At 35.3% G+C, this 23,917-nt stretch overlaps 1 protein-coding gene across 5 annotated transcripts in view; it reads right to left on the bottom strand.

Moving 5' to 3' along the window:
• Positions 1-23,917, bottom strand: part of LOC115443677 (lethal(2) giant larvae protein) — a 46,275-nt gene that overhangs the window by 10,833 nt on the left and 11,525 nt on the right. For all 5 annotated transcript variants that reach the window (XM_030169171.2, XM_037437756.1, XM_037437757.1 and 2 more), the window contains exons 3-9: positions 4,286-4,463; positions 3,679-3,925; positions 2,598-2,785; positions 2,048-2,227; positions 1,547-1,635; positions 1,021-1,140; positions 439-601 (exon numbers count right to left, since the gene is read on the bottom strand). In XM_030169171.2, coding sequence (XP_030025031.1) covers positions 439-601; positions 1,021-1,140; positions 1,547-1,635; positions 2,048-2,227; positions 2,598-2,785; positions 3,679-3,925; positions 4,286-4,463 — 1,165 coding nt within the window. The remainder of the gene's footprint in view (positions 1-438; positions 602-1,020; positions 1,141-1,546; positions 1,636-2,047; positions 2,228-2,597; positions 2,786-3,678; positions 3,926-4,285; positions 4,464-23,917) is intronic.

Raw genomic sequence — 23,917 nt, 5'->3', positions numbered from 1 at the left:
AGTCCGATTTTGGAATAAGTTTGACACTGAATATAAAAAAATAAAGATAACACCAAGTACCAAAATATTTGCATCTCTGGTTGGGTAGCTAATTTTACAATCATTATGCTTAGCTTTTTTTTAATGATATTGCCATCTGGTAATTTAAGCGACTACCATCCGTTTTTCAATAAACGATGCTAATCATAATCTACGATCTGATCCCGAGAATAAACCAATCGAAATAAATAAGAATGTAAAAAAGAACTTTGATCCGATTGGTCCATTTTCGGGATGGATAGAAAAAAGGAAAGGGATCGTTTATTGAAAAGGGCGCTTAATCACATACAAGAAATATTTTTTAAATTAAAATTTCACACATATAACACTCCTACAAGCATCATACAATGTCTTTACAACAACGCAACCTTTATATCAAATGTTTCACAGCACACTTACCAGCAGCAACAATATTATCATAGACGTTAGCGGCGACGTTGTCGACGAGCTGCGCGGTGGTGACGGCCGACGCGTGGATGGACACGAGGTACGGCAGCCGCAGCGGGCGCCAGCGAGCGTCGCACAAGTCTATCACCACCAGCTCTTCTTCTGCTAGCACCACCTGGAGAATGTATGGAGGTTGCAATAAAAATATTTCACGGATGTGATGTTTTGACCGTCCATTCTGTGCCCATAAAGGCTGCGGAGTTTTCGAAGCGTCGGGAATTTTAATAAAATATTTTTATTTCGTAAGTAGTAGAGTAAGGAGGCGGGCTTGAATTCGATCTTTATTTTATAGAGAGAGAGAGATTAATATTTTATAGAGTTCCTTTATAAAATATTAATCTCAATTTTCAACTGAGAATCACTGTCGATAATTGCACGCAATCGGAAACTTCATTTTATTTATATTATGTCAAATAATACAACATAAATCCAATATTAATATCAGTAAAACAAAGTTTGTAGGAAAATCTTTAGAACAAATATAAAGTATCCAAACTTGCGCACATTGAATAGTCAGACTATAAGTATACTAACCAAAGCGGAGGCGACTTGGTTGACGGTTTGTACTTGTATCTGCGCAGGTGTGTCTGGACGCTCCTCTTGCACCGGCACACCGTCGGGCGGCACCGGCGTCGTTGTGAAGAAATCTATCACCTGGAATACAACATTTGAGTCTATTTTTTAAAACTACCTTCATTCAGAATATAACGAAATTTTAGTTTTTTTTGTTATAGAAAAACATTTATCTAAATTGACTTACAAAACAAGTGTCTATTGAGACTTCTAAGAAGAGATAAGAGCAAATAATAATATCGGAATTCTATGATACTAAAACGTAACTGAATTTTATTATGGCTAAAAAAATGCACGCAGTCTCACACAGGCAACAACTAACCCAGGATGAACTGTTACGTTTGACCCGCAAATTTTTTCATTTTTATGAATATAGTTTTGTTCTTACTGATTATTTTGTTCATATTCATTTACGCTCTCCAACCTTTGGTATCTTAGATCAAATTGCCTAAAGCCGGTACTGTATTCTATATCGTGACATACTTACACGGCTTGTGAAATCGAACGCTACGTGCTTCTCTCCCTGTTGCACCGTTACTGTGTATTTATCTGAATACGAAGCACGTGGCATGCCACCTGTTACAAACAAAATAAACATTAAATAATATATCTTTCATATTATGTGCAATATTTTTTTATTGTCATTTCACAAGACGACGATTGTTATGATTAAGATGGTTGGTTTATAAAACTATGGAAAGAAAGTAATAGAAGATAAATATTATTGTTTATAATTGAATACTGCAATGTTCAGTATTTTTACATTATTTATACCGATTTTACTGACTGATTGATTACTGATTTTATATCTTAATTATATTAAATTCTCAGTTTTATGTTTAGAACTAATTAATTGTGGAAACTTAATTGAGCCATGTACTACTCAATTTGCTTTATTTTTATGTTATTCATTATTGCTTGTATGTTTCTCTTAAAAATCCAATAAATAAATAAATAATTCGGAATTCTAGTATATATTTCCCATCACCTGCATAAACGATGAGCTCCTCGCCGTCGATGCTGGTCCTGTTGAGTATCTTGGTGATGGCCTTGCACGGGTACGGGCCGTACGGCGTCACCGGCTCCTTCAGCGGGCGGTCACTCGCCGCGCCCGCCACCTCCCACGTCACGTACGACCCGTCGTTGTGGGACGACGTGAAGTGCTCTCCTGAACGAATGGGTGAACGGAATTATTAAGAAAAATAATTAATAGATTCGGCTACATACAGGTATATAACGGATAATTAGTTTTATTTAAATTTGCGGAATTGGATGCGGTTGCCTTAAACTTGACGGGTATACATATGGACGTAGTTAAGGTCCACGGTTTATTTGATTTCGTCCAGAATTAATGGAAAAGGGAACTAATGCATACAATAATCCCACATGGCATGCATGGTGCCATTATTACGATAATTAGAAAGGGAAATGGATAATATTTTAAATATTTTCTTCATACCATAAAGTGTTTACATTTTACGGTTACAGTTGAAAAATAATGTGTAAATTTTGCCGGTCATCATGTACGACATACATACCATCATCATTCCAACACAAGCTCTCTAGCTGTTGGTTGGACGCGAACGTGTGTGTGGGCGCCGCCGCCGCGCGGTCCCATAACACCACGAGCCCCCGGTTGTACCCGATGATGATCTTCGCGGGCACTTTGGGGTGCTCGCAGATCGCCTCCACTGCTCCCGGGTTCACTTTGAAGTCTTCTGGACAGCTGGAATTGTATTCCAATATTTATTGGTTCACTGAATTCATATAATTTAAACATAAGAATGCCTGCCTCGGTGGCATAGTTGTACTGCATGCGTGGTACGACAGCGCTCTGAGGTCCTGGGTTCGAGTCCCGGATCGGGCGAAGTGATATTTTGGTTTTTCTGTTCAGTATCAGCCCGGAGTCTGGAATTTGTGCCCGATTTGGCGATTCACCCCCTATCACATCATGGGACGGAACACACTTGGCGAAAAGTGGGTGCCCTGGTTGCGCCTCTGTATACCCCTATGGGGATAAATGCGTGATGTTGTGATGTTTTGTTATAACAATATTATAAATATAAGACTATAGAAAAGAAACTAAGACAATGAAAAATGCGCAACCAATTACGACAAATTACTTCATCTCGCTATTAAATATCAACGGAGATATTATTTACTACTTACATAGAATACAAAGCACAAACAATAGAGAAGATTAATTAAGACAAAAATTTACGAAGCCGTTAAGAGCGAACATTCCTTTGACATCGTTCATTTTAGTTGTAATTCTATTGAACAATGTTGCTAATAAAACGCTTATTGTTACAGGTTTGATGAAAGCGACATTGTTTTAATGAATTCTCTCGCCATTGGTTAATAACATCTTGATTAAAGTATTTTTATCACTAATTCGTTGAGTATACTTACCTACTGGATAATGATTTTTGACGTAAAATGTAAACAAAATTGAGAAACAAGAGATTATTTGATGAAATTCGATTCATTATCACAATAAATAATAAAACCCAAAAAATATTAACCCATTGAAAAACACTCGTCTTTACTAGTGAAACTAGATACCCATAAATGTTAATTTTATCCAACTACTTATTAATTTGTAAAAAACGAACTCACTTCTGCATAACGACGTCCTGGTATATGACATCTTCTGTGATTGTGAACGAAGTGAGGTCCAGTGTGTATATGTTGCCGCCCTCTGTGCCGAGCAGTAAGTTCTTCCCCGACGACTCTACACATAGTGCCGATATCTTCTTGTTCTTGCCTTCGGGAGTATGTGACTTTAACTCTACTAGAGATTTTTCGTTTATCTCCCATAAGTGTAGGCTGTTGTCGTCGCATAGTGACACTAGTCTACCTGTGCCTGAAAACATCGGTTTATCTATACTAAAAACCTTGCTCGTTGAATAGATAAATCACTGTTAGTTTCCACGGGAAACTTGTCCGCCCCGTGACCACGAGGACTGTAAGTCTCCGAAAGCTTGGGAGAAAAATATAATATAATAAACCGAGATAAAATCCGAAAACTATTCTTATTTCGATGTCGTAACATTCGCGTAAACATAAAAAATCATTAAATCACTTATGGCCTTTGATATAGTACTGTTAAGGAGAGCTCGGTTCATCAACATTACGACTTTTATCTATCAGCTATTGTTATCGACTGCACAGAGGTTTCCACGAGTGAGTGCCAACCATTCCGACATGACAATTGACGACTTACCATGTACGAACTGTATCTGTATAACCGAGGAGTCTGAGTTGGTGTGTTGTCCGTATAGCTCGACTCCTGGCCTGCCGTAGACCTTGAGTGCGCCGGTGGCGGTGCCGAAGGACGCGAGCCTCAACAGCGGGTCCCAGGCGAGCGCCGACGCTCTGTGGGGGAAGCCGTGCTGGACTGTCTGTGGGCGACGAGAAAAGCTGGTGAGATGACGTTATTTTTTAAATAACAGATAGAGATGATATAGATAATAATATTATTGAGAGTTATTAACTGAGATTTCGGATTGGTGTTATCGACACAGTAATACCTGACGCTGAAGATAGCGTTAAAAATCTTCGCCAATATACAGGTCAATACACAGATACTGAATGAAATAAAATATCCTCCGGTGACGTTTTTAGAACATATTCTAAAACAATATTATTTATGACGAATTCATATGCGACGCTTGTTACCAAAAAAGAAAGAAAATTGTTAATAACATCACTTCCATCTTAAATAACCTGAATCACTGCTTTAAATATAAATACTAAAATAATCTAATTCTATTACACGGTGTGTAAAAATAACACGCTCCTAAACTTATCGATTACTAAATATCTAAACTTTGCTATAAAGCTATCAATTACTGAATATCTTTACAATAGTATTTACTATTTGAAGTTAAAGGCCCTCTAATAGTATTTCCTTATTCCAGTGTAGTATAAGGCAATGATGTATCGTATATCAAAACCGGTCAAGTAGGAGTTGAAGGCGCATGTAAGGAATGTATACTAGGTGTAGCTCGCGGCTCACTCGCGTTTATACACTGGCGAGCCTTCTGTATTCGTGATGAAAACCATAAAACATATATAGTGCATCTTCCTAATAAGTGAAAGATTTTTCAATATCATAGCAGTCATATTATCAGATATTAGCGTATTCATACAAAAAATCTACTTTAAGGTTATAGCTTAAGGCGATACCTCAAGGTCCATTTTCATACATTTTGTTTCACCTTTAATCTGGGTAACTAAACAAGTATTGGCAAGTAAAGAATTTAAATTCACGTCTAGTTAGTGATTAGTTCTCGCAGTTGAAAGAAAAACGTAAAAATAATTAATAATCATGGATATTTCGGCCTTTAAAATTTAATATGACGCAATTTTAAAGGCCGAAATATCCATGCATATTCATTATTTTTACGTTTTTCTTTTAACTGCGAGAACTAATCACTAACTAGACGTGAATTTAAATTCTTTACTTGCCAATATTGTTTAGTTACCCAGATTAAAGGTGAAACAAAATGTATGAAAAATGGACCTTAAGCTATAACCTTAAATAACAATATTTATAATATTGATTAACCTTAAGGCTTAATCCAAAATTAAACACTAAGGGCCTGTTTCACAACTTCTGTGTGAATGCTATTCGTCAATGTATAAGTCGAACAAATACAAAAGTCACAATGTTTCCAAATAAATTACAATAATATGAGTACTATCTACATAAGCTGTTTAATCCGATAACTGTCAAACAAAATTCACCGGAACCTTGTGAAACGGACACTAAATCTATTGTGAGTACATCAGAACGAGTGACGTTCTTTTTTACGAATCTCAACACCTTGGATGTGCCAATAGAATGTGCTATTGTCACTCAATAACCAAAATAGTGACTCATACAATAAACGTATATAATCACTGAGTACCTACACCCACATTACCGACATGGAAGTGCGGCCGTAATGTAACGTTATTTATACAAAAAACAAATGAGCTTATCAACATCACATTGTTAATTTTATGGAAGTGATATAAGAGTACAGTTATATAGTAATCTTTTTTTATGACAAATGTAATTTACTGATGTGTTATTATGTAGGTAGGGATATGATTCATACATCTAACTGGGTATATATGGATGTATGTAAGTAATATAGTATGTTATATCGGATGTCTCAAGTTTGTCCTGCCTTTGTAACAGTCGAACTATGGTGGCACTGACTGTTGTCTGATTTATCTCTTTAAGACATGAATAATGTTTTTAAAGAAATTCCTCACTGCCATTTATAACTTTTTTTATGGGGAACGAGGGCATCACACTGTCTCGGCGCCGCAGTCCACGTCCTAATACAGTTATTTACCTATACTTTATTTGAAATCCTGGTGTGGGATATAAACAAATATATAATTTACAAAATACAGTTTTAATACTATAATGTGAAAAAAAAAACATGCTATTTCCGCTATAACAGTAAGGTAAGACACGTTTTTATCGATAATATCTGTTTTAATAGAATAAACTTTTAAAAGAGCCATTCAGGAAATCTTTTGGAGAGATAAAATTAATCTAGCAAGAATAAAATTTGCATATACTTCAGTCAACAAGTTCAACAATGAATATTCAACAATTTTGTTAATAAACTGCACTTCAATTTAATGTAGAGTTCTTCACGTTGCGTTTTGGAAATAAACACCGTATTAAAGTTTAATCGTTTTATTCTGTTATTAAATTCAATACTCTACCTTATCAGACAGAAGAGTATTGAATTTAATTATTAATAATTGGCTATTTAGCCATGAACGTGGGCAAGGAATTAATTAAGTCATTGGCAATATTATGCTGCCAGCCCCATATGAAACTATGGTCTGTTTCATTTCGAGCTTGGCTTTACGATCTACTAAATATACCCCATCTGCTATGTACATAGTCTTTCTTTAAGTCTCTAGAGTCTTCATAGTAATACTTCGAAATAAATATTCGTCAATTCGATAATGATTGTAGCGCTGGAACCGCAACTCCCTTGCTGTCATATAATTCAGGCAGATCTAGCTTTATAATAGATCGTTCAACGTGCCCTTGTTCAAGAGTATACAATATAAGTACATACACGTTTTTAAAATGGTCGTGAAAATTATTTGTCTTTTAAAATCCCTTTTAATCCCTTACCCCCTTATTATTGTTATTATTTAAAGTTATTTTCCTGTGACAAAATATTTTAAATCCGAGCCATGATATGGTATTCCCCCGTCCCGGATTGCAAATAAACGCTGACTCATACTTCATTACAGCGTTTCTTAACATTATTACGCGAATCATGTATACCTATAGTCTGCTTAGTGAAATGGAACGTGAGAAATGTTCACACGTATACGATCGCTTTTGTTTGTCACATCTCAATAAATAAAAACATAATGTATTGTGAATCGTTACATTTTTTGGCGCTGTAAACCTGTATTACCCCACATATAATTGAGTATTCGCATATTTTTTATTTAACACCATTATTTTCTTTAAACATTGCATTTGCACATATTTATCATGACAATATAAATAGATTTTTCTTTACATTTGTCCAGAATTGTCAGTTCTCCAATTTTGACTAATTATAGAATTATGAAACTTAACTGCATTTTTAACATTTATCGTCTTATTAATAAATATTTTTACTACTCACTGTTATCACTTTTCTTGCGTCAAATAATGGGCGACGAAACATATATTAAGTTAATAACTTTATTTATTGCTAATGCTGATAATTAACGACTTAAATTATGGCTGCTAAAAGATTTATAGATTTGGTTTCTTTACATTTCAGATAAGTCATAAATATCCAACGCCGGTTGTCGGGTCGCGGGCTCGCAGGTGCTCTTGTTTCAGAATATCTCGCCGTTCTCTTTGGAGTCTTGTGTCACCAATGGCCTCAAATACTAACTAATGCATTAATATAGTCACATTAAATTTCTTTGAACGCTATTATTAGAATCGATAAATTAGATTTAGATTCTTTCGTATGTTATTAAATTTATTTTTCACTATGCAAGTTTTGAGGCAAGTTGTGGATTTATCCGGTCTTTACTTATGAGTAATAACTTCCCATTTTCCTTTAACTTATTATTGGCTATTACGAAGCAATTTTTTTTATTTGTTTTTATTTTAGAGATATATAGGTGATTTTAGAGATATATAGATAGATAGATAGGTGTTGGTCGCGTCTTCATCCGCGCAATAGACCTTTCCTGGTATATAAGTCCTATACAGTATCGTCCTATAGCGCCTTCTGCACGCCGCTAATGCCATCTATTTAAAAATCAGATTAAAAATGAAAACATTTCCCACTAGAACATGGTCTATCCATATGCGAATTAACATCCAAAGCCGTTACCGCTTTATGCTTTTACAATACTCAAACTTTTCCCAGATTTTTAGAATATTACTTAGAAGTAAGATTTTATGCACCCTATTTTTTAAATCAGGAAACAGATGAGGATACTTTAAAATTTTAAAGATAAGTTAGATTCTTTATCACGTATTAAGTGTATAACGTTTCATTTGCAGCACCCAATAACCACGCATATTGTACAGAAGTTGTCGTAATTTATCAAATCTTGTGATTTGAATAGTAATATTACAAAATATTATATTGTTCAATATCAACTTAATATATTCAGCAGGATCTAATGAGAGTGTGGTAGAGCCGCGCCTCGGTACTTAAGGAACTATGTGTATTTTGATATAGAGGAACAGTTATGCTATACACTTCGAGGGGTCCGTGAGATTGCTAGAGGGCTTAAATGAGGGCATATGCGGCGACACCTAACATTATTTTGGTTGGTATGTTCATGATCATTATCATTAAGTAACCATCACGTACTTATTTGTCGGGTTGCTGTAAAAAACTAATACAATATTTACGACATATTTACAATGCATCATATTCCATAAACTGGTATATTTTAATGTAAAAGCATGAGATTGTGCAACTAAAATACAATAGTTTGCATTAGTTCACGTGTACCACGCGAACACGTTGCATCGAGACCTCTAATGGACCGGTTTTATGGCACCGTTATGGCAAGAGCGTCTCGTCTCTTCGGATGTAACGAGAGCTGATGCTTTTATAGTAATTTTTATTACAAACCATCAAGGTTGATATTTGAAAGATTTTACCTGCCAGTTGATGTCTATTGCAATCATGGTTTATTGAAAACAGTTTTTGGCATAGTGCAACGTCCCCGATGTTTCATTTTGAAATGCTCCTTTTAACGTGTTCAATGTAAAGACGCTCATACAAACGAAGATCATTGACATTAGATGAAAACACCTCTTATACTAGAGCTCTGGCTAATAACGCTATTGGTCTCTTTGCGAAAGTTGAAGAAACGGTTCAATAGCGTAGACTTATATTCATATTTGCAAACTAATTTACAAGTTCGCGTACATAATTTAATTAATTGTTGTGCCACTACGTGTGTCGCTGAGTCAACTCAACCAAGAATAAATCCACCAATAAAACTGTCAGTTTAATATCAATTAGGCGTAATCATAACAATTTGAAACGCTGCTCATTTATATTCATGGCATGGCGACGGAAACTAATCAATGCAGTCTAATTAACGTCAATTAGAACTTCACATTCCATGGCCTACGTGATCATACGCATCATTGTACCACAATTAGGCGGTCTGTAACATTGCTGTCTTAATTATTCGGCCAAGTAGTGACTAATGGGCCGTGTTCGTCGACCCATAAGGCTTCTGGAAACCATAGAAAAATTAAAATGGGAATAAACAATATACTTCAGACTAAGCTAAAACGAGTATGTAACTTCGAGTAAAATAATAATTAATATGGAAAGACTCCCTGTGCTCATGTCGACTTAACCATGGCCTTCCACTTATCGTCACCTTTAGTGTATTTGTCTATTATTGAGAATGCTTATTTAGATAAAATAAAGTATAGATGACTCTATTATGTTCTTGGAAGTCCAAGTAAGTACCGCAGATTTTGAATTTTACACTATTTCGTATTTTCGGTAGTAGGTCAATTTTGTTACAAAGCTAATGTAGCCGTATTTGCTTTTGTTATTCTAACGTCTAGTTTCCTAGACTCCAGACGATTGATGTGAGTAATAAAATCGTTTTGTTTGCTGTACATTGTTGATAACAGTCCTTGCATCTAAGTTAAGGTTAGACAGCAACCGTTTCATGCCATTATTTATAGGAAGTGAATAAACAAATTAGTAGACCAAATTTTAATTGTCATGCAAATTCAAATCACATCTTTTTGTAATTTAAAGTCATGTGTATAAATTCGAAGAAACTACGTTCTAAAACCGTCGCATCGCCGCACTGAACACTATAACACAATGCATTTTTTATCATTCATAATTACCTTCCCCATTTGTCTTGAGGTAACGAAATTGCAGAGATATGCCGCTTGGGAGTTGTAAAAATGATGTCACCGTGCCATTATAACAGTTGTAGTTTTCGATGCCAAGTGACGTCACTTTATGAGAACAATTTGTATGTCGAGACTAATCGGAATCAAAGTAATGAGGTTACACTCTGATTGTTGAACATTGTCAACGCGGTAAATAGATAATATAAACGATTTTATCTCTCGGATACACTGAATGAAAACAAGTATTAATTTACTAGTGCGAATGTCCTCTTCAGTACGGGATGTATTGTTTGATAAATGATAATGTAAATTTATTTCCGTGGAATATAATATTCGTTCCTTCCTTTACGTTAACTTCCATACTGTTTTATGTTATTGATAGAGATTTTACGGCATAAATATAGTTCTAACAAATGACACTCCCTTTGACACTCATAATTTGTCGTAGAAATGAGATGAGAAACTATCTAGAGATTTAGTAATACTAGATTTTAGTATACCTATATTTCTGAACAGTGACCATAAACCATTGACATGATCACGTGTTGTATGTTTCCATAATAATTTTCAAAAAAGTAAGGTTAAAGGTCAAAATAATTCGTTTAATTACGAGCAAGATAACGAATGTATGGCCGAAAACTGTGACAACGGCTGCCATATATATAAATGTCAAGTTCACCTGTGTCCAAATTTAATTCAATATCATGGCCCATGTGCCACTAAAGTAAACAAGTCGATCGAGTTAGTCATCGTGGACGTTTATTTTTACCGAGAAAAAATTATAAATATGTATATTGTGTGTGACGATTTGCGTGTAGTAAGCAACGCAGTCTTACGTTAGTACGTTCTTAAAATGAGGAAAATGTGACTCGGAATGAATTAGTTGAAATACGTATAAAAAGGTGGCTGTAGCGAGACAGTCAAGGCGACAATGAAATAATGCTCCCAACTAGAACTTTGTAACCAGTATTTTACTTTATGCCAAGAAGTTACAAAGTTAGAAAATACACATTAAGTTTAGCTTCGTGCTTTGGGTCCAGATAACACTCTAGAAAGACAATTTTTAGTAATGGTGGACATAAAGTTAGCTTATCTGGTGTAAAAACATGAAGCCGTTAACCTAACTAACAATGCCATCAAGTTATCTGCAGCTGATGAGGACATTGCGCCGGAATTCCGCCGTCCACAGCCTACAGGCGAGACCACTATCTGTTTAGTCATATTCCTAAAATACTAAGCGCCATTTATATTTAGCTCGAGCAATTGGTAGCGCTATTTACTATCTATACTGAATGTATAAATAATACGAATTATAATTTTACGAATGCGGTAATCCGCCCCAAAAACGCGATCCTTTAGATTCAGAACTTATCAGGTGTGACATGAATTTATTTATCTACGAGTTACTATATAAAGAACTATAAATTTAAACCATTCTGGTATTGCCTCTTATATGATTTTAATGATATATAAAGCCAAACGATAAAGCTTACAGAACTCTTGTAGGAAAACACAGCAAAGTTAAAACTGAACAAAATCCTATTGTTACTTTTAAACCCCAATAGTATTCACTACCACTCTAATCCACTTGAAACAGCTAAGAAAGTAAACGGAATCGCTACCGGTGCTGTATAGTTTGAACATCTGGCACGTGGTGGGTGTATGAAAGTTGTGGTTTCACAACCAACCGACTTTTACATCTGGACCTCAGTACTAAGTGGAACAAACTTTGTTACCGAACCATATATTACGGCGAAAGCTGGCTTGTTTTTGTTTTATCGGATCGCGGTAAAATATATTGGCTATTAACAAACAATGTGAGGCAAGTTAATTACACGATTCGTGTAGTGTATAAAGTGAAGAAAGATAATGGAGAGAACTGCAAAACAAATTGCGAGTGTGATCACCAACTCATTGGATCTATGGAATAAAATCCTTGAATATTGTTGTCATTACGGTAGTACAGCTACACCTCGTACTCCCTCGCAACATTGTACAGATTCATAAACATTAATCAATCGAAATTTATCCGCATTGACGTGGAATTCATAACACGTAAAAACCATTTGAGTTGCGTCCGAATCTCTCATCTTTAGCTTCGTAAATGTAATTTATACGAATTATGCTGTAGCATCCACACAGTTCACTGTTAGGTGGTACAGACCACAGAGCGGTGACTTCCCGTTCGACTTCCGGAGGCACAATGAGAGAGCGTCGACCGACCGGCGACCGTCGCGCGCCTTCCTCGCGTACCCTGCTGCGGGCTGCCTATCGTGAATTATGTGCCAGACGTGATGCGCTAACGTTCGGCACAACTTTTAATTTAAAACAAATTTATGGAGATATGAAAAGTTTTCCAAATGGCCAAGACCCGTGTATATTCATATTACCCTGTCATTTTCTTCTTAAAGTGATGAAGTCAAAGTAACACATTTTAAACACAAATTAAAATATTGGGAACTCTCCAACAGAAATGAGACGACGAATACTTAAAAATAAGTTGTTTCCATGCCACATAAGTTTATTTACGTAAATGCAACGTTAAAATTAATTTAAAGTCGTCTCTAAATATTATTGCCTTTGGATAAAATCTTGTAAATTTATTTCAGTATTTCGTTACAAATCAGATTAAGCACGTATTTCCCCACGAAACGGTTTACAGTTTATGATTATTTAAATTACTTATATTCACGTCTATGATGCAAGCGCGAAGAGGTGTCGAATTGTTATGGGGACCATTTATAGCAATCGCATTCGTATTACATAAAATCTATTAAACCCTTTATGGTTTATTAAATCAATAAATGTCCGTAGTTAGGTAATCTGGCGTCGAACCGGCGCTTATATGGTACACTATGAATGATTTCCGCTAACGATGACCATTACTGGCGCGGTGCGCGTGCGTCGCTTGTCCATTCAACAGCCCGAGCCGGCGCTTGCCAACCACCATTCATACTATGACATTTAGTATTGCTTTAGAGCCATCAAAATGCCAACCTTTATTGATTTCGTCATAAATGTTAAAAGAAGTGACCGTAACTAATCACGAATAATTCTTCCCCAATTGTGTCTATACATATTTCTTCACGTATTGGAGTCACACTAAACGCTTCGAACATGTTTGTTTTGTTTATTGTCTTTTTTAAGCTGGTTACTTCTAAAACACACTTGCGTTATTCCCCCACAATGGTTGTATTTACTAACACAGACAAGGTATGTAGTTTTATAGAAAATGTTGGATTGATAATGATATTCGTGTTATTCTGTGTTCAAAGAAATTTCGTTGTCTAAAACTGAGTTAATAAACTAATAAGCTTTTTTGTGCATCCCTTTCGTGCTGAGCGTACATGCGCCGATATGCGAGGATAATATTATGTTCGTATGAGTTCGACAAGCGACGGTCTGTAAAAATATTATCATTGACATATCATTATATGACGATAATCCGCGAGAGTTTCCTCGGAAACACATGATACAACGCGGATAAGCGTGAATAGTATGAATCAAGTTCCGTTTTCGATAACCTGCTAGCGAACTCCATATATTTATTGTATGACACAACAGTGTAAATTATACGCAAAGATAACCATGTTTAACAAGGCGGCGTGTTTAATTAGATTCCGTTTTATTGCTTCTTTGAATAACCATTTTTTAGCGGCGAATATTTGTTTACATATTCCAAGGCTCTTAGTATTTGTGTGACGACAATTGAGGGCAATATTAAGGTTTTTAGACAGAAAAATATACGTATACATTTCAAAAATCGTTGTACAAGACGGACAATATCGTTGACCATGACCATCCCGAGATGACTTGCTGATAAATTCTTTCGACATATACCTTTCATTCTTTCACTACAAATGATTAAGCTGCTTAAAAGTTAGTTAATGAAGTATCACTGTATCACGACGATTTAAATCCTTTTTACGTCGAAGGTAAAGGATTTAAGACTAAAGACACTGCAGAACAACCAATGTTGCCTAGACTAGATAATTTCGACCGCAAATAGCTGCGCGGGGCCAGGTGATTGCGGAGGCATGCAGCTGAGTCACCGCCTGGGCGATCCATTGACATTCACGTAGTGTGCGCCTGGTGGTGGCTTACGATAGTTGTTTCCTCGTGACGTGGCCACTGCGCCTCTAGTAGGCCGTTTATGATTCGTATAATTATCATTAAAATCCGCTTTGGTTGACCCAAACATTGATGCATCTTACACATAAATTTGTGAGGAGAGTTCTATTATCCTCATGACATAATCACTTAGGTAGCGAAAACCATAATGACTTATTCCTGCGAATAATGTTTTCGAGACAAGCCTGAACGCGTCCAGTTGCTTAGCATAAACATATTTAATCATAGTACAACGGCTACAGAGTGCGGTACACTTTCACCGTCTCGTAAACCAATACAAACGCGTGTCTAGATATTTAAATTGTTTCATGTTTATTCGCCTATCGCGTAGTAATGAGCGCTTTGAATGAGTTTACTAGCGTTACGTTTCGTATGAGATCATACTTACGTCTCTCTTTGAAGCTAACATTATACATATGACATAATGTTCTAATTGGACTGTTCTTTACAAATCATAATCGCCTGGTGTATCATGTTAAAGGACACCGAATATACAATGTGGGTGCATGAACTGTTACACTTTGGATTTGCATTATTTCATACTATGAATATGCAGAGGTTACATCACCACACCTACTTACAATGTAGTCTAAATTGTTTCCTCCGGGATCGTTTTATACGATTACGTAAGCATTTTGGGCAATGCCAATCTCATTACTGTTATTTATTTAAGTGTATAATATAGCGTTATCAAAAAATAACTCACATGACCATTTAAAAATTAAATGATTGGCAATCCATTTTTTTAAAGCCTACAATATTTGTTGCAATGTGCTAGACGTTCGAATAATTAAAAATTATGCATCATATACAAATGACTACGGATAGCACATTTCATTGATCATATTAGTTAATATGTATGAAAGCTCAATAGTCTATGTTCACACTAGTAGTGTACAATCCGGGGCCGACTACCCAGCAATTGGTATATGTAAAGGGATAAACCAACTCACGACCAAACACGAGAAGCGACCGCAATGATACACCCGTATAAGGCACAGACAATGCGACGGATCCAAAGTGAAATTCAGTGTACGCTACAAGTAGGCGGAGTACCGTTGGTTCAGATTTGAACCTACGTACGAACATATTTTGAGTGTTAATCACGCTAATTACTGTCTCTGGAGTATACAGCAACACTATATAGGCCAATGACAGTATTTTAAAATTTTAATAAACTTGCTTGATCAATGTTAAATCTCTTAAGTATCAAATATGGATTCCCTTATTCAAAAGTAAAATCGCCATCATTTATTTAACTAGACAACCTCTTACAAGATTGTATACTGCTATCGCGTGTGCTTTATTCAAAATTTCTTCAAATATTACCCGTTGTAGTAGCCAAAACAACTTAAATACTTTCACAGTAAGGCAATTGGCAGGTCCGTAGGTAATAATGCAGATGTTAAATTAGTCATCGCTGACAAATTGCAGACACTATCTTTCGACGAGTGGACATAAGCATTCAACGCTTTTAGGATTTGGTTATTAAATATCACTTAACACTGAGATGTAATAAACGAGATGACAGTTGTTTGTCACTCGAAGCATCGTTAAATGATTCATTGTTTATGATAATTAGCCACTCATCATTCGACATGATTGATTATAAGCTTCATGGGTTAACAAATTCACGGAGCCACAGATATGTTTTTAATATAAGTGGTGTTTTAACGCGACCTAATTAATTCCAATCGATGATGAATTGACGCATGTCAAGTAAAATCGTATGAATACGATGAGAGAAAATATTACTGTAATTTTACAAATAAGTGATGTTGTAGAATATAGGAGATTGACTAGATCTATATTTAGCCGAATAAATTCATATTTATAACTCTAAGCTTGTAATTAAATCCGTTTCTTAGATAGGGCAAACGAGTGCGGGGGTTACATGGTGGTAAATTAATAGCAGGGATGCGTTGGGGGACTTTCAGGTAAGATAATATATACGAGGACAAATTTTTAAACGATTTTGTCGTATAAATATGGTAAATCGACAAAAATCGTACGAAATCGATTAAAACTAACGCCCATGATAATTTTCTTTACCATGTAAATGCATACAGTACTCGTATAGAAACGAATGCAGGCAAAAGTGAAAATCGATTCTTGTATATACCGATTGAATTATGCAACAAGCAGGAAATGGAGCACGCAGCGCGATCTCGATACCGACTAGCGGAACGGTAGGTGCGGTTGTCATTGAGAATCATTGGATACGAGGAATTTGTATGAAAATTATTATTACGCTGATCAATGGAAACGTGTAGACACTTTGTAGATATTATAAATTTGAATTAGCATTAAAATGCATTTCCAGTAAATAGCACCGCCAAAATAAATTTAATTTATGACCGTTAATTACTATACGAGGGACTGGGGCATGGTAGTTGTGGGATCAAAAACCCTTCACAGTATCCGATATCTATGACGCAAAACTTGAATCTTAATGTAGGGTCCGAGCTAGTACTTTTGGGTGAAATTATTACAGTGAATAATTAGATAGCCGATTCATCGACATTATTCTATCAAAGTATACCTAAAAACATTGAGTCAATAATTAAATCACCTCCCTACGGTTTACATGAGACATCTACTACTAGCAAACTTTTGGGTACTCAAACCCAATGGAGCTCAAAAATAATTTAGCTTATTTATTCAAAGAGGCCCCCATAGCATACCAATGCTTGAGCATAACATTCATGCATATTAGTGAGTCGATAAGGGTTGCAACTCGCGACAGTTATCAGCGATAACATACTTGCACGGTGCGACGGATACGTCCTTCGTCTATACGACAAGAAGTATTGCTTTCTATTACAAGTACGTTTATCTTGGGCTGGGATTAGCTGATGATCTAGAGATCTCCAGAGGCCATGAAAGTGGAATACCAGCTGAAATAGGGCTAATGGAACTTCTACGAGTCACTAATAGCATTTTCGGAGATATTTTACAGAGTTTAAAACGCAATAACATACTACAAGGTTTACAAACATGATTAAATAAAGATAACACAAAGAACCTGGTAATTGGTATAGGTACTCGAAGAAAACCTATCATAAATTTTCCGATAAACGTTCAATTTATTGATTTAGCGAATGAGCCATAAACGCATTACACAGTTAAACACACATTCGTTACCAGTTTGACTTTAAATTAGCAAGCTAGAAAATGAAACGGACAATCGAAAAAAAACTTAATGAAACACGAAACTAAGATAATATTCAAATGACCGATTACAATAAAAATATTATTTAATACACATTTGAACGTACTTATAACAGATAAGCAACACTTATTAACACCTCTTTGTTGTATGGTAAATTGGAAAATAGCGCAAAACGCCGCCTGATAACGAACGTTGTGATAAAACTTTATCACTTTTGTACTTGTTAACACAATCGGCACTTTAGAAAAAAACACCTATTGTATGATAAAATTAAATTGTCATATGATTCACGTAGACGCGGGGATATTGTTTATTTGCAAAGTTACTAATGTTGGGCTCACACCGTGCCCACAGAAACACGAAGGTAGCGAAAAAGTTCACAATACTATTCACAAGATACGGATATATGTTTAAAATGTCAGTGAAGTTTCTTTTATTCTGAGTGAGAAATTTTAAATTTAGAAACAGATTATAGCGGTGTTATCCTAACAGAAATTTTCAGCTCATAACAAAATTATTAAGTAAACTGATGATACCTTTAGCATCATACATTATTGTATGAATTCGGATATAATGATACGTATTCTTTTACAACATATACGATTGTATATATTTAATAAACGCACATACACCCTAATCGTGTTCACAGTGTTTTATAAACAAATTTTTAATTTACTACCGGCGTATACAAAACGACACAAACTTGTAGTAAACTGAATCAAATCGTGCCATCACATAACGAGAAGCTTAATGGATGAACATCGTACAACCAAAATAAACAATAAACATACCGTAATAAAAGAGCAAACAAAAATAGATGGGCAGCGTTCATTACTAGGGGGGTTACGTCAGCTATAAATTCGTAACGACTGGCACAAAAGATAGTGTACGCTGTAGAATTAGCCAAGACCGTGGGAAACGTATAACAATCGTAAACCGATGAAATTACACCCCGCCATTACGTAAACAGCCCTCTGTGTGCTGTACCACGTATTTCCAAGCCGCCAGATCCTGATTTTTATATTTAAGAACTATATTCTATTTCATTTTTTACTGACAATTTTGTCAAGTTTATATACATGTATCTGTGTCACTCCCGAAATAATTTACACATCCGTCAACGTTGTAGATACGCACCCATTGGAAATGCGTCAACGGCTCAATAATATCAAACCAATGCAAAGTTGTGTTTGTCCATCAATCACACTGTAAGGGCTCTTAAAATTAAGATGTTTTCTATCATAAACTGTTAAGTGAAAGCCTGAGCAAATCCATAATTACAATACGAGCCAAACATTATATTGCTTCGATGATTAAATTTCGAATGCAATCCACGAGTAAAAGCTAGTAAGTAATAAAAATCTAATTCAAGATCTGGCGTTTGGAAAAAATATAAAACGTCTTTCGTTCGTTCAATATTAATTCTACTACGTAGCTAGCAGAAACGAGAACGTTGCACATAAACTAAACGCGTTGCGTTAGTTATAATATAATCTCGAGTCAGCAAGGTCTGGACGTGGTGCACGTGACTGAAAACTATATTAAAATTAGATATCCAAGTAAACTGTACAATGTTTACAATGATTTGGTACATTGGGCAACCGATATTAAAACTATGAGGTAAATAAACTATAAGCCAGTTTGAATAAGTAGGTATTAAAATAAAGTGGATTTGAAGTTTTTGCGAATATTTACCGGCGGTTACAGATTTTCAGTGAAACACTGATTTTGAAATAATATTTTTTCTTTTGATTTATCGAGGTAACATGTCATTAATTGCGATATTAAAAAACTTCACTTTAATAAAAACAGAAAGTGTTCATAAAATACTTCGTGGAAAATCTTTATATTATTATTATAAATTCGAAAGTTTGTGAAAATATTCCAATGTTTATATATTTATAGAGGTAGATCATGTCCAGTCTAAACACAAAGGCTTTTTACCGTCTAATTGACTCCTGTGGTAAATAATAAAACATTTTTTATCTCATTTTTTTAAAAATTGTTTTGGTGTCGTAGTGTTTGAAGGACTTTTGTAGCGCGAAAATTTATTCACGCGGGCAAAGCCGCGACCAAAATCTGGTAGAACATATAAGTGGATATAATGGTGTCTACTTAGCTATGAGCTTTCGTTCAAAATAGATACAAAATAAAATACAGTTACAAGTTATCCCCAGAAATGCATCGAGTGTAGAGTAAGAAAACACAATCAACGGTGGAGAACATTCGAAACAACGAAGTTTGCAAAGAGACAATGTATTGCGCTAAATCAATAAGGAGTGCGACGAACCGAGCCCGTAAGGCTTCCAAAGCCGTGATTGCAAGCAGGTGATCTCTGATATCGACGTTACGGCTTCCTTCTTCCTGCTTGCCGAGGGGGATATATTTTACATCGCATTTTACGACCACATACAATTCTGAATATTGCACCGTGTTTGTATCGTAATAAAATCAATACTTATTTATTTTACGACATGCACAGAATATATTATCAGTTATATCAATACAGGAATTTACGGCATGTTTTATTTCTCATATACATTTTGCAATTGGTTTTCGTCGGTATGAAGGAAGCCACTACTCGATTAATAACTTTTGTTATGTTCAATGCAGTACAGGTTCCATCGGCAGTCACGTTAGGAATTAAAAATCACTGCATCGAACATACTTGTCAGCCACGTACCTATCTACATCGTTCGAAGTCATGGCAATTATACATTTTATACATTTAGTAGGATTCGTTATACGATAGCGAATTACGGTAAAGAACGAATTTATCGCACTGGCCACTCCTATTTACGTACCTGATTATAAGGAAAAATTCTATTAGGTATATTTCAGAGTTATTACAGACTAGCTTTTGCTCGCGGCTCCGCCCGCGTAATAAAGTTTTTCAAGCTAAAGTTTTCCGTTATAAAAATAGTAGTTTCCCGGGAGCCTATGTTCTTCCCAGGGTCTCAAACTGTCTCCATACCAAATTTCATCTTAATACGTTGGGTAGTTTTTGAGTTTAACACGTAACAGACAGATGCAGCGGGAGACTTTGTTATATTATTTAGAACTTTTTAAGTGAAACAATCCCGTCATACATCATTGTTGCATAACTTTAACCGTTTACGAAGCGCAGGCAACGGAAGCTCTCAAAACTCATAATTTTCCCCGTTTTTGCAACATGTTTCATTACTGCTCCGCTCCTATTGGTCATAGCGTGATGATATATAACTTTGAGCACTCCACAAACAAAGGACTATTCAACACAAAAATATGTTTTCAGTTCGAATCGGTAGTTCCTGAGATTAGCCATTACTGCTCCGCTCCTATTGGGTATAGCGTGATGATATATAGCCTATAGCACTCCACGAACAAAGGGCTATCCAACGCAAAAGAATTTTTCAGTTTGGACCGGTAGTTCCTGAGATTAGCCATTACTGCCCCGCTCCTATTGGGTATAGCGTGATGATATATAGCCTATAGCACTCCACGAACAAAGGGCTATCCAACGCAAAAAGAATTTTTCAGTTTGGACCGGTAGTTCCTGAGATTAGCCATTACTGCCCCGCTCCTATTGGGTATAGCGTGATGATATATAGCCTATAGCACTCCACGAACAAAGGGCTATCCAACGTAAAAAAAATTTTTCGGTTTGGACCGGTAGTTCCTGAGATTAGCGCGTTCAAACAAACAAACAAACAAACAAACAAACAAACTCTTCAGCTTTATATAATAGTATAGATTTCGATTCTTTATTATTTTTTAGAATTAATGGTTCTTTAACTTTCAATATGCTTTTGTATTTTGATTAGAATTATTATTTACATAAACAAGAAAATTTTGCTACAATATAGTCAAAAAAAAAACAATAGAAAAGTTGTAAGGACAAACGAGCAGAAGCTGTAAAGGTGTGACCTTCGGGCAGAGGTGATCGTCCGACGACAAAGGAAAGAGTACGTACCTGTCTATTACTACGTGTATCAAAAGTGCTTCTATTAATCATTACTCGTACAAAAAGTTTGAAAATGTAATTTACTTTTTACTCCAAGGAAATGCGTGTGTAACTATAGAAAAAACATAATAGAAATGGAACCGTGTAAATTTAAGAACTTTGTTCATGGGACCGCTTTTTATTGAAACTCTTTACGGAGAAGAAAATGTCTAGGAGCAATTTGATAACAAAAGTATCATCGATTTGCCGTTTACATATGCTTACCTGTCTCCCTGTGCTGCATTGCATTATGCCGACTTCCTGCGTTCGATCGGTGTATTTATCGGGAACGTGCGTTTTAACGTTTGCTCCCATGCTGCATCACGTTTTGGTAACTAGTTTGAACGTTGTATGAAAATGGTGCAGCGTTGCAATTAACTTTTGTTTACTGATTGATGTAAATTTACTGATTCGTTGTAACACTGAATTAAAAATATATCGTGCTGTTTTGATAGATTTAGGGCCCGTATCAAAACTTCTGAGCAAATGCTATTCATCACATAAATATTTTAACCGAAATAAAAGGACACGCTCTAATATATTATGATTTCAAATAAATGGTAATAAAACAATTACTTTCTACATTAGCTTTTTAATTTGACTGTCAAATAGAATTTACTTAAAATAGGCGTAAAATGTTCAATTTAAACAAAAGATAAACAATAAATCAACTGGAATAACAATAACATTATACTGTACTCTAGCCTATTTTATACACCCATTCATTTATAATCAATTAAATGTTAAAACCAAAACTAAAATACGCACAAAATTATGAATGTGAAATAGAGATTTCATGTATAACAAAACACAAACAAAGATTAACAGGCATACATCATTTATTAGTGGACTACGAGCGTGGATCCATTCGGCGCTAATGACAAACGTCGGTTGCGTGGCGATGCATTAATCACTGTTATTACGCGAATGTCTGTTAATTTGTACATAAATATACAATGAAGCGTAGCGTACGTTGTCTTAGATATCTACTAAGCCAAAGATATACAACATTTCTGAAGAAATTAGTTCATCAGTTTAATTATGGTTTTTGAAAAATAAATGTTGAAGTGAAACGCATGTTAGAACAAATTGTGTAACATCTCTGGTCAAGATAGAACGATGACCCGCAGCAGGCGACTGAACGTGGTCGGACGAGGCGAGCCGGAGATCTCGCTTTATTGTTTTTTTAATACTGATCGTGTTGTGTGGCAATAACCTATACATTAAGCCTCATTCTAACATCTAAGTAAACAGTACTTACTATATTTTCACAGTAACCTTACTTATTAAGATATGGTTAGGGGGCTCTACGCCGTCCCTCTTTTGCAATAATGGGCATTCTTATGGAAGAACAGCTTTGATAAGGTCAAAAAGGATTATCGACTCATTTTGTTTTAATCATTTCACCAATCTGTAATATTTTACTTATACTCGACAAATTGTGTCGATTTTTTTTATTCGTTTAATTCTTAAAAATAGATAGATTGATTTACCTCATAATTAAAAGTAATAATATGCATAAAGAGTAACAAGTTCCAAGTTCCGAGTGTTTCACCAATAGAGAATTCGCTGACGACACCTCTCATATCACTTGTATGAAAAATGACAGAATGAATAACCAGTAACCACGTTATGTTTCCCTTTGTTGAGTAATGAGTGATCCTCTACGGTTAGCGCATGAGTACAATATTTTCATAACATAAGACGTGATGAAACAAATATAAATTATGGGCGATACATTTTGCTTTAGGCGTTAGGTTATATTATATACGTTTAATATTGGCGAAGAAATGCTGTAATTAGTCCGAAAAAATTTTCATCCAACAACAGTCTATTTGTAAAAGCCACACAATGCAATAATAAAGAGTTTAAATGACTTCGCCAACAATAGAGGCACTTGCATAAAAAGATAAAAATGGCAGTCTGGAGTCAGCTCGTACAATTAAAACAGATATCCGCGGAATGAAAGGACCACTGTAAATACACTCGCACGTGACTACACTGTGACCCGTTGAAATAGCAAAAGTCCTTTTATTTCTACTTTGCTCATATAAAATTTGTAAAATGTAGTTATGTATTCTTACAGAATTAACTGCTTTGTTACTAAACAATTCATAAAATGTTATTTTCTAATGATTATCTGATCTCTCAGTTTACTGTAAATTAAATGTGGTAATTAATT

The sequence above is a fragment of the Manduca sexta genome, chromosome 12 (genome assembly GCF_014839805.1).
Source record: "Manduca sexta isolate Smith_Timp_Sample1 chromosome 12, JHU_Msex_v1.0, whole genome shotgun sequence".
Lineage (NCBI taxonomy): Eukaryota > Metazoa > Arthropoda > Insecta > Lepidoptera > Sphingidae > Manduca > Manduca sexta.
This window is presented reverse-complemented; position numbering and strand designations above follow the sequence as displayed.